At 40.1% G+C, this 12,900-nt stretch overlaps 1 protein-coding gene across 1 annotated transcript; it reads left to right on the top strand.

Moving 5' to 3' along the window:
• Positions 1-498: 498 nt before the first annotated feature.
• Positions 499-7,067, top strand: LOC141016516 (uncharacterized). Its single transcript, XM_073490913.1, has 6 exons — positions 499-729; positions 1,036-1,131; positions 2,124-2,236; positions 4,929-5,052; positions 5,132-5,304; positions 5,440-7,067. Exons 1-6 carry the CDS (start codon positions 690-692, stop codon positions 5,506-5,508), a joined length of 615 nt encoding a protein of 204 aa, XP_073347014.1. The 5' UTR covers positions 499-689; the 3' UTR covers positions 5,509-7,067.
• Positions 7,068-12,900: the final 5,833 nt, after the last annotated feature.

Raw genomic sequence — 12,900 nt, forward strand, 5'->3', positions numbered from 1 at the left:
ACGTAGACTGGGAGCAAGGGAAGGCTATGGGTTTCTAATATATGATTTTTTTATGTATTCATTTGCAGTCAAATGTATATATTATATTATAACAACAAGTTTATTTTCAGTGTGCACTCGTCATGTTCACGGTGAGGCTTTGCGCCTAACTTCATTTAAAAAATGTACCAGTTTTATTTTGGCTGGTTCGTGGACGAGCTACTCTCCTCCTAGAGCGTCCCTACCACACGAACTGCTCTATATTTTCATCTGCTGTGTTCTCACTATTTCCTCTATTTTATTCCACCTAAATGAATCCACGAATGTTGGATGAGATGGATATTAAGTATTCCCCAGCAGTCCATGTATTTTACATGTTTCCGATGCTCAGAAGCAGGCGGTTGTTAAATTGACAGATTTCGGAATGGAGTTTGGTTGGCCGCGCTGTACGTACGACAGCTTTGTCGGCTTACTACGTCACAACATGAGTCGCCCGCAGCACGCCACCTTCACAGCCGCAGCAGCAGGCTGGACAAGCCGCGGACACGACATGGCGATATTCCAGTCACACATATCAACGGATATACAACGACAAATGCAGAGGGCCGCGTGTTCGCTGAGATAGCTGGAGAGGTCGGATTAAAAGTGTGTTGCATCACCTTTGTTTTCCGGGCTGAGGCTCCGCTGTATCAGTCAGGACTGACCAGGGGATGGGACTCAAAGTTCTGCTGTTCTGGCCGAATATTATAGGTGAGAAACACTCGGTTGAATTTTAAGGACTTGTGTTTTGTATTTGTGTAATGTGCCGGAGCTGTGTCACTTAACTGTGGAAGGCACAGGCCAACCGGATAACTTTGCCTTTACTATGAACAGCCTACACTAGCTACACTACTAGAATATTCTAGTATCGATGCGATAGTTCATGAGCTACACGGAGATCACTAAACTGTGATTATGTACAGAACATCTAAGTGTCATATGTCTGTCACTGAGCAGAAGAGCTGAGTTACTTCCCTGAGTTGTTCTGCTGTGTAATGCGTGTGTTTGTGCTATCAGGATACATCAGGGTCGGCCTTGTGTTTGCTGCATGGGCCGCCTATGAGACTCCAGCAGTGTTTGTCCCTCTGTACTCAGCCTCCACAGCACTTGATGGTACAGTAACTGTTCACCCTGTCTCACCTGTGAAATGCTGCTGCTAGATTTTGCACCAGCTTCATACTGGGTTATCTTAGCATCAATACATTCCTGCAGACAACCAAAATGTTGTGTTGAACATGTCTACTGTACAATTAATAAACCAGTGCAACTAATAACATCAATAATGCAGGCCATTTAAGTATGCACTTAGGCATCATTAAAGGAACAGTTCATCCACAAATGAAAATTCAGTCATAATCTCACCCCCATGCTGATAGAGAGTCGGGTGTAGTTTCGTAGCCCACAAATCATTTCTGCAGCTTCACAGTACAACAGCGTTTCAGCATTCTTCTGCTGATGTAGCTGGGGACTTGTTCTAAAACATAAAAAAAAATAAACTGCAGAAATTAAACATTAAATGGCACAACTCGTCTGGTGTAACCTAAGTTTCTGGAAGATCGAGAGTCAGAATTGATTTGAAAAGACGTAATTTACATCCTCGTAGTGCAATCGAGCTCGTGCATCCACTTCAGACAAGGTGTGTGCTAATGCTTCTAACTCAGCAGCTACAGTGAACATTCTGGCTTTAAAAGGCTGTAGAGAACATGTTTTCAAATCAGTTTGGGATATTGGAGCCCCTGCTACGGCACTTAATGGAACTGAGCTATCCTCAAATGTTATTACTTACACCTGTGCTTTATCTGCGTAGACAAGTATATAGTGGCCACTGTATGTAACTGATCAAGTTGTGTCTCATCATATAAAAGATGGACTTCACTATCACCAATCCCCATGGACAACCTCATTTTAAATCAAAGTATTAGGGATGATATACTGATAGTAATGATATCTGCAACTGAATTTCCCCTCAGGGGGATCAATAAAGAATTATCTTATGTCATCTTATCTCATCTTGTGATTATATTGCACAAATGCACAGCTGGAATAAAGAGTCTTGGTTATTGTGTCAGTGTTCTGTCCAGTATGTGATGCTGTTGTCTGTGCAGGAGTGGACGGCTGGCTGGCGAGGAGGCTGGGCCAGAGCTCCAGGTTTGGGGCGTGGCTGGACGTAGTGGTGGACAACATGGGCAGAGGCATGCTGTGGAGCCTGCTGTTTGAGGTCTGACGCCTGCTGACCATTCAACACATACAGTATACACACACTACGTGCTCACGTTATGCTGTGATGTTACTTTATGATTGTCATATCAGAGTAAATGAGCTTCTCTTTCAGATTTAAAGTGGCTACACATGGAATTATTGCATACACTGTCTTTAAAAAGGTCATTTTGATGATCGATTTAGATGATCAACCTTGTGTTTGCCAAAAAATAATCCCTTCATCCATATTACACCAGCTGCCTGACTGTTTACAGCAGCCAGGATTGGGCTTGTGCATTTGCTATGTTGTTTATGCCTTGTACAACCTGCCATCAGGATGGAGCAACAGAAAACAGGCATTCTGCTGATTAAGCAAAGGCTTGGCATTGTTTTGGAAAGTTTCAGTGCCCTAAACAAAATGAGTATAATCAAAGCAGTACCTTTTTAAAAGCTTACTTTGCTGAGTATAAACACATTTTTGGCTGGCTTTTTGGCTCCACTTTAAATGGATGTCATAAGACAGCCATTGGTTTCACGACAGTCACCTCAGTGTGAAAATCAGTGCATAATGATAGTGCAAACAGTCTTTAAAGGACTACCAAACTGTTAGTCTGTATATATACAATTGTAGCCAAAATGTCGTTTTTCAGTGTCACATGCTTTATTTTAAAAAATAAGAAAATACCTATTTTACTCATATTTATGTATGATTCTTTCACCAGCGGCGACAGCATCAGATGGTAATTTTTTCACCTTGTGAGTTCGGTGGCACCTGCTGTAGCAGGAACTACCACAGAAGAGATTTGCAGTACTTTGCCAGAGGGTTAAACATCTGTCTATGGACAGATTTTTGCCAGTGTGGTAGTGTTACAGCTGTCCAAGATGCAGTCACGAAACTTCACAGGTGTGTAGTTGAGATCAAAATGAAGGCCGAGTTCGAAGATGGGTGTGGTCTGACCATAATGTTGTAACGTCAACATGTTGACGGGCGTTGTGGCTAGATGGTCTCTAGTTGCTAATAACTTTGACTATGTTGTCAATAACTTGTTTAACTTGTTTCTCATATATAACGTTGTATCTTTAAAGCGCACTCCACCAATTTTACGTGTCAAGCTATTTACTTGCCATGGTTAGTAAACCACTCAGCCTATCAGAACAGTGGCATCATGTCTTCATGGGCTCTGGACAAGCGAGGAACGTTACTGAAGTGACATCACCCGGTGATAGTATCTCAGCTTCTGGCAGCCTGTGTTATAAATTGGGGACGTGGATTTTAAGGCACAGTAATAACACATTAATTAAGTAGTAATAGTAACATTCACGTCACCCTCAAAGTCATAATTATGTCTGAGTTTTCTTGAAGGTCCAGTGTGTAGGTTTTAGTGGTGTTTGGCAGTGAGGTTGCAGATTGCTACAAGCAAAATCCCCCTCGTCTCTCCCTCCCCTACAGCTGCTGCTAAAAACATGAAAACATGACAGGCCATCTCTAAAGCCAGTGTTTGTCCATTCTGGGTTACTGTAGAAACATGGCTGTGCATCATGGAGGACTCAATGGAAGAGGGCCTGCTCCTTTTGTAGATATTAAAGGCTCATTCCAAGGTAATGAAAACACAATGGTTCTTAGTATCAGGGGATTATACACTAATAAAAACTTTCATTATAAATATTGTATTTCAAGGGGCAGTGTGTAAGAATTTAGTTGAGAACATTCAAAAATAAACTAAGATTATCAACAGAATGTGAATAAATAGCAGTTTTGACATTGTGATGTCTATGTATTGTGTTGCAGAGATATCTACTGAAGTTAGCATGCTAACCACCTAGCCCTGGCCCGTCCCAGTCCAAAGCTCCTGTACTAGCGGTGTAAACACTAACACTCCCCTTGGCCTCAAGCTCCCAGTCCGAACTGTTGGCTGCACGGCTAACTGAGCTAACAAGCTAAGAGCATCTACAGTCAGCAGCAGTTAGCAATTACTCTGGTGATATGCCGTCCCCTATTTGTTTTGAGTATGAGTTTGACAACTGGCCAGTTCTTACATTTTGCACCTTTATTCCCTTAACATATTACTCACTGGACCTTTTAAAGAGCTGATGTATCCTAATGATAGGGTAGTGCCTGAAAAGGCAAACGACTATGAATGCCCTCCATCAGGCTGTCTGTAGTTCAAGGTATTTAAATGCAATTGAATGGATGAAGTGCTGTATTGATCATGTACAGTTTTTTAACCCTCACAAGACCAGTCATAAACATGGGAATCTTCCCAAGACATTAGTAAAGATGCCAACATGTTGCATTTGGGGAGGTGAAGGTTCCTATGATTTTAGAGCTTGATAGCGAGTAAAAGTCAGGATGATTAATCCTGTGCTGCATCAATCCATCTGTCTCATGCAAGTCTCTTTAAGGAAGTCCCATAACAAATCAAATTCTTAAAAGTTTTGGAAGAAAAAATGTTTTGTGATATTAGTGATTTTTTGTCAATTTCAGTTGATTTTAGAATAATATGTTGGTTACTGAAAAAAACTGCAAAGGTACCAATATTTTTACCTATTTGCTTTTAAAATGGTGAACAGTAAAATATACATAACTTGTAGTAAAAACACTAGATTACCACTTAACCACTGCAGATCTACATGTGCTCTATTTACTTGTGACTCTTACTTGTATGTTTGATGATGTTTTTTGTCATATATATATATATATTGTATTACAGTGGGGTTGGCTGGTGTCTGCATTGGAGTGGTGTGTGTTTGTGTGTAACCACAACACCAGAGGTGACCACTGGAAGAACAGCTTCACCACCAGCCCTCGATTCATACAAGCTATCATGGCAAACGGTAACCAGTCTGTCACTGTGAATAAGTTGATGTTCATATACTGTACACTCCATGGGCTCATGTGAACTTTGTGTGTTAGGGTTTCGGACTCCTCTTGGCACATGGGTGGTGAGCGGGCTGCACTGCCTCCCACTGTGGCTGTACGGGTGTCAGTGGGGTTTACTGGCCCACTGGCTGTACCTGCCCTCCTGGATCCAGACTCTGGGGACCGTGCTGCTGGTTGCAGGGCGCCTGCTGGCTCTATCAGCAGAGGTAAAAACAACCTGTGGTAAACATCATGTTGACAAAAGTCGTAGTTGTATTAAAATAATTGCTGCTCATATTTTACGCTATCTTTGTTCATGTAAAGCTGTCTCACAGCCAAACATCCCATCTGTTTCTCTGCAGATATGGTGTGTATGGACACACATTGAATACCTTACCAGTGATGAGGAGCCGGAAGGGAAAAAGAACTGAAAGTCACTCAGCAGAGTCTACTTATACACTCCTGTCTACACTGGAATAATGCTGATTCTTCCACCATCTTTATATGAACTCGGGTTACATTTGGCTTCTCCAAAGCTGTAAAAATTCAGGGAGAGTGTGGTCAAATGAGCTACATTTAGACTTTTTGTTATATTCTCCTAAAAAAAAATATTTCAGATATCACCTACCATATCAAATGAATATGGACCTTCAGCTGAAATATGTGGCTGATTTTGAGATACAAGATTCAAATCAAGTCAAGTCAATTCTTTTATAGACAGACAAACAGACAGACAGATGTACAGGACCCTTTGTCCTGTGATCCTCTAAGATGTGTCTCATCTGACCCCATCACTAAGAGCAGGGCCTTCAGATAGGCTTGGAAAATTAAGTTTATTTGGTTTGTCGTACTGTTAGACAACAGGGATATTATTTTTGTTATTTAAATGGAACACCGTAGCAGCAACTATCACTGTTTAACCTGAGTAAAGACTGAAATAAACCTATTCTGACACTTCTTTAGGAATGTCAGCAGTCCAGTCAGAATTGTTGAAATGCCTGTACTGAACAATAGTTCCTACCAGGGATTAGAATATTTGTGATCACTGTCATTTTTCTAGATGAAAGCAAGCAACCAAAGGGAAAGGCTTATTTTATACATATACATAGATCACACTAATGTTGAACAGGAGGCCTGCGTAAAAATCCTGCAAATCCAAGGGAGTCAGTTTTGTGTAAAGCTATAGTGTACTGCACAACACAAAACTTGTTTTACATCTGCACACTTGCTGTAATAAGAATGTGTGGCTAAATGTTTAAGAATGTGTTGAATCTCTCAGCTGAAGCAACTACAACAGTATATTACTGTGGAAAACCTCAGAAATCCAGTTTATTTTCAGCTTGGCTTCAGTAAAAAGTTTTTCTGGCTTGGGAAAAAAATCCATAAACCATTTCAAACATTAAAAATTACAAATAAATGCAAAGATACAGCATTACTGCCAGAAAAAAGGGTGTAGGCACAAGTGTTTCATGTGATGGCAATCATATTTAATGTCTAATTTGATGGTAAATTCTGAATAATAACATGAATGAGTTTGTTTACATGAGCTGTTTGCCCTTGAAGAATATTTTTATATGTAGTTTTATTTGTTTTTGCTTTTGTGTACAAAAGCCAATCATTTAAAAAATAAAGTAATGAAATGACAAATGTGTAGTGATGTAAAAATACCTCCATACTTGAGTTAAATGAAAGCTATTGTGTTAAAATATTAGTTGATAAAAGTAAAAGTCACCCATACCAACCGTACTTGAGTAAAAGTTAAAGTGTACATGAGTATCAAATTATTATTATAAGTTATTATACATCTGTTTACACGTTTGTACACTGTACACTATGGGTCAACATGTTTGTATGTATGTAAATATGGGTCGATATAATATTTGCCTCCACAATGTGGTGGAATGGAAGTTTAAAGTAGCAGAAAATAGGAATATTCAATTAAAGTACAAGTACCTCAAAAGTACACTTAAGTACAGTACTTGAGTAAACGTACTTAGTAACAGTCCATTACTGATTGTGTGTGTGTGTGTGTTTGTATATCTATCTATATATATATATATATATATATATATATATATATATATATATATATATATATATATATATACACATACATATAGTATTTGATATGTTCATAAAACCATTTGCTAATGAAATGCATACATGTTTACACCCAGAGGAAAGGGCAGCTGTGAACTGCCAGTTAAGAGCTAAACATCTGCCGGTTCCACTCCTTCTTACACATTTAGTTTTTATTGAATATTTGTGACTTTATTTCAAACAATCCTATGTGTAGTTGATGGACCATGAATATATGTTTAATATTCATTAACTATCACCATATTTTGAATAAGGGCAGCATACAGTCATGTGCATGTAAAAGGAATGGACCTCTTTAGCCTGTTTGCCGGCTGGAGATTAATCAGCAGTCGTGTTCCAGTTCTTCCCAGAGGTGCTGGATGTGGTTGAGGTCAAGGCTCTGTACCGGCCAGTAAAGTCCTTCCACACCAAACTGGGAAAAACATTTATAATGGAGCTGTCCTTGTGCTGCTGTGTAGCAGGGCTGCCATCCCTGATCTGTTAAATAGAGCAGTTACACAGGAGAGAGCCTGTCAAAGTTGCTCCACAATAGCAGAGGTACAGCTGTTGCTGGTACCAGTGCTACATGTGTAGTCATTGTCTAGCTCTCTATTGTTGAAGCAGCTGTCTTAAATATAATAGTATGATCTTCTCATGATCATCTATGATCTATGAAGTGTCCACACACTTGGTAGAGATCACCAGAGCCCCTTTTTCCCCAAATTAGCTCTAGGTCTTGAAATGTTTCTGTTCAGGATTCTTGGAATCTTGGTGCTGTTTAGTAACCTGATACACCAGATGATTTGTTTCACAAATCTATCTGGGAAGGAGCAGCTAGGAACTGTTTGGAAGGTGATTGGACGAACCATCTGTCTAACCATCTATCACAGTAGGAGGGCTGTACCAGCTGTGACAGTTTCTAAATCAACGTCTTCGGGTCGGGAGGAGAGTGAAAACATCTTTTCCATCAAGAAAAGCCTTTAGTGCCGTTCTTTGCTCTTCTTTTAATGAAGATACGTTGTCCAGTGCTAATAAAACTGCAGCTATGGCAACATCCACGCTAACCTCTTTGTGGAGCCGCCACTGTTTACAAGCTTAGAGTCGCTTCTCACCGTTGTCACATCCAAACCAAGCCCATAGCTGCCGCCTGTTTCCTCAAAGGATGCTGACTGGTCCAATCATTTTTGACCGGCCACAAGCGTAAAGCTTTAAGCGTGGCAAGATGGATTTGCGAGATGACCTGTGATTTCACACATCCAGCTGCCTCACAAGGTAAGCTATTTAGTGAACCAGCCCACATTTCCACCAGTTTTCAGTGGTACTATTGTGATCAAGGATCGATCAATCATCAACAGATGGCGGCGCACAATGCACAACGACCTGTACAATATGACACGCCCACTTCAATTAGGAACCAGATTGGTACCAGTTCTGTGTTGGTGACAAAGGGTATAAATAGGTCACATAAAGGAAAAGTTCACTCAAAAATGAAAGTTCAGTCATTATCTATCTGTCACCAACATGCCAATTCTTAGTCCTCAAAACATTTCTGGAGCTACACAGCAAAACAGAGTTACAGTATTCTCCTAAACAACTGAAGTAGATGGGGACTAGTTTTAAAATGTAAAAAACAATAAGAAAAAGAAATGATTTGAAAAGATTATGAACATTTTTTACACCCTTTTTTAAGCTATAAGAAATAGCATGCACCCCGTCTGACCGTTTGACCACACATAAACGGTGTAAATAACGTCTTTTCGAATCAGTTTGGGATCTTGGCGGCTTCCAGACACTTGGATTTCACTGGACGAGCTGTATGGAGCCATTTTTATTGTTTGTTTTTTTTTGTGTTATTTTCTGCTTCTTAAAACAAGTCCCCAGCTACTTCAGTTGTTCAGGAGAATGCTGCAGCACTGTTTTGCTGTGAAGCTCCAGAAATGTTCTGTGGACTAGGAACCGATTTTCCATTGGCATGCTGGTGACTAGATAATGACAGAATTTAATTTTTTGACTGAACCTTTCCTTTAAGATCCACCAACCAAGAACTGAAACTGAGAATATAAAACTCATCCATTATTTTGTTCTGTCAACTGTTCTTGTGTTTACGGTGTTTCATAAATTGAATATTAAAACATGAACACAAGAGAAAACTGCATGTGGCGTTTGTGACCAATGATATAAGTTTTAATGTTTTTGCAGCTAACAGTGAAGCAGTAACAGGACAACAGTGAAACATCCCCTCATCACATTTGGTGTCAATCATCTGAACTCTGAAACAGGGCTGTTGGAGAGATCACAGCTTTATTGAACATCTTTAACTTTCTCCATATTCCCCAGCTACCCCACGCCCTTAAACCCTCCACCCCCTCCTGCGCTGAATCTACGGTATTCCCTTTCAGATATCAGCAGATTACAAGGATGACCAGTAAGCTTAATGAAACCTTGTGTCTTACATTCCATCAGTCAGCTGGTTTCTCAGGGTTATTGTTAAAGGCAAACACCCTGTTTTTTATTTTTCCTGTTGGCCAAACAGAATGGGACTTCAATCGAGATACTGACAGTTCAGCTGGGGCTAGGACAGAAAATACTTCACATAAAATAAAAAAAGAGCCTTTTCTTAAATTTTCATGGGTGGTACAGAGAACAATCCATTACAGAAATTGCTTGCCAGCGGCTCCAAAACAGTATGCCTAAAAAAAACAGGATGCATTCTAACTTTGATTAAATGCAGTCGGTGTAGCTGAAGGAGAGAACAAAATAAATTCATGATGATATCTAACAGTGTAGGAGTGTGATGGTAGAGTTTTCCATTAAATGTTTGCAATAATTCAGTTTGTAGGACAAGTATTTTATGTAGCGTCCTTTTGTCATGAGGCCAACTCTGTTTTCTGCCATCTGATCTATGTAACGAACTAGGACCATAGGTAACATTCATTTCCACGTCTGCCCTGGAAAAAATGTTCTCTGTCTCCCAGAGGGATGGTGTGTGTGTGTTGGGAGGGTGGGGGCGCCTGTTGAAGCCAAAGCACCGAGAGTGTAGCTGAGCGTCCTTTTAAGGGGGCTAAGGCTGGACCTCCTCAGCTAGAGCCACTCCCATCACTGCTAGAGAGGGAGACGTCCGACAGCACTAAAGCAAGGCAAAGCTCGGATTCTTCATTCACTTGAAAAAAACAGTGGGGTGCTTATCGAAGGCATCAGATTTTCAGTAACACTGCAGATATTAATGCTGAAATAAATTTTGAAGCTGGACTCTTCACATTTCCATCAGTGAGAACATTTCAGAGCTACAGACATCATGCTGGTCTCAATTCATCCATGAGCATACAGCTAGGACAATTCACTCTGCAACAACTTCAGGCTTCAGTTCACCTTAATGTAAAAAAAACAAAACTTTTACTTAAGCATGCAGATAGTTTTGATTTGATTTATGCAACTTCAGAGATAACCATCTGTGACATGTCTGCCTCCTCACTAAAACAGGGACAAAAAGGACAAAAGGCAGACTGCGACATTTGCTTCCAAGAGCAGCTGTCATTCCAGTTTTCCTAGTGACCATTTGCGTTTCAATAGAACTGATTAAACCAAAACTATCTGCAAGGATAGATACCACACCAGCAGTGGTGCCCAACCTGTGGGTCTGGAACCCACAATGGTTTGTGACTTGATTAACAAGTAATGTTATCTGTGTGATCTGATCCAGTTCTGAATGTAGACCTGGGGCCTGTTCCATACAGAAAGTTTACTAATGAAGCCAGGCTTATTTCAGTTAGTCTGACTCATTTTCCAATTGATTCAGTTCCATAAAGCATAATCAACATAGTTCAAGTTACTGTCAACTTAAGCTGGGAAACTAACCTGGTCCGGGGCAGGTCAGCTGTCGGGCTAAGCGTGAGGTGTTGCTTCAACAAATTTTCTCTAACACCAACCCAACAGAAAAGTGATGATTTTGGCATTGGATTTCTGGCGTGTGCTGCCATTATTTGACTTCATTAACCACAATTACTCATAAAATTCAAGTTTATAGAAAATCAACTAAAAGCCGACGTAAACTGCATTGCTGGCTGTAAAGGTTGAATAATACAAATCATGTATGAAAGATGTGCAATATTTTTAGGCTTGCTGAAAATCTGAAGCTAAAGCAAAGCTGGAGAGTTGCTTTTTTTGAAGTAGCAACTAAAGTATGAATTGTTGGAGACTGAATATATGAATGGAAAGGAAAAGGCTGTAGGTGAGTAGGTGGGTTTGAAGAGTTTTCTTATAGACATCCATTGGAACTATGCTTCAAAGAAAACTGAATATTTTGAAAAATGATTGATGGGATTTGAAAGTTGAATAAAAACTAAAATGTAGAAGCGATGTGGGACATTTAAAAGAATGAATGGAGTTTCAAACTGAAAGCATGAATGAGTACAAAAGAGCTGAAAATGCATGAAAAACTGTGAAAATATTAGAATTACCATGACCTGGATGACTGAGAACCTTCATCAACATGTGAAAATATGGGATGTTTTAACATTCCACCCATTCATTTAAAAAGAGAGAATTCTTTCTTTCTTTCAGATAGTGTGAATGTTATTACTAACAAAAGTAACAGCCGGAATGTCCAATTTGTACATTGAAAAACATGGAAGAAAATAACTTCCAAAAAACTTGACAGAGAAATAATAACAAAGAAATCCCATTAGGAGAACATCTGTTGTGAGTACTTATTACCCCGATGCCAAGTTGTTTTAGTTTCAACCTACACATTCAATGGATCAGTGTTTCCGTGCCAGCCTTTTCTCTCTTCTCTTTTATCTACGGCACTATCTAAACACTACTCCAGCTACTAGCTCTTGGATGGATTGGTTTGATCTGGTTTTGACCCATGAAAAGCGCCAGCACACGATTGTCTCAACTACTTGAGCCTGTGTTGAATTAGTCTGAGTTTGTTAACTTGGATTGAGCTTAATGAAATTGCCTTAGCCCAGACTGACTTTTTAGTTTCATTCAGGTCAGGTGTTGGACTTAAATCCCCACTTTTCTTAGTGCACTGTATGGAACAGGCCCCAGCAGCTCTCAATGAAGTATCAGACTGCTGGGAAAGATTTGGCTCCTTTTCACTGACAGGAGTTGTAACATAGTGAACATCATGGCATTGACATTTTAAACGGACATGTCACTGGTTGCTTTGAGGGTTATTTTTCCCATTGGTTCATTTAGATTAGAGACCAGCAGCCTTACAAGCAAAGCGTTAAGCTCTATAGTGACTGATGGGATTTCAGACAGAAACAGTCAGTAGGATGGAGGCTGATGGAAGTAGAAGGTCCAGTGGGAGAAAAAAAAAAAGTATCTGATATTTTGCTTTAATGGACTATCTGACAGGAAAGAGTGGAGAGGAAGGGCCAGATGCACAGGTAAACAGGCTGGCAACACATGCACACACACTCACACACAAATATACAATATTGGTCCCCATTGTAGTGCCCTTAAGGGTATAATAGTTTTTTAGCACTTAATAGTATGGGTCCGTCTACAGACAGATAACTGCAAGCTGGTGTAAGGCTGGTAATCATCAGTGGAGCACTTGGGCACCCAGAGATCTATCTGTGTATACTGACACACGCACACGCACTCGTACACACACACATATACACACACACCCACGTGCAGCCACACCTTAAAAGATTAACTATAGGGAGGCTTGTAAGCCTCTGTACATGTAGAACCTTCCTCTCCTCACTCCGATCCATATCCCGTGGTTT

Source organism: Pagrus major, chromosome 2, assembly GCF_040436345.1.
Source record: "Pagrus major chromosome 2, Pma_NU_1.0".
Lineage (NCBI taxonomy): Eukaryota > Metazoa > Chordata > Actinopteri > Spariformes > Sparidae > Pagrus > Pagrus major.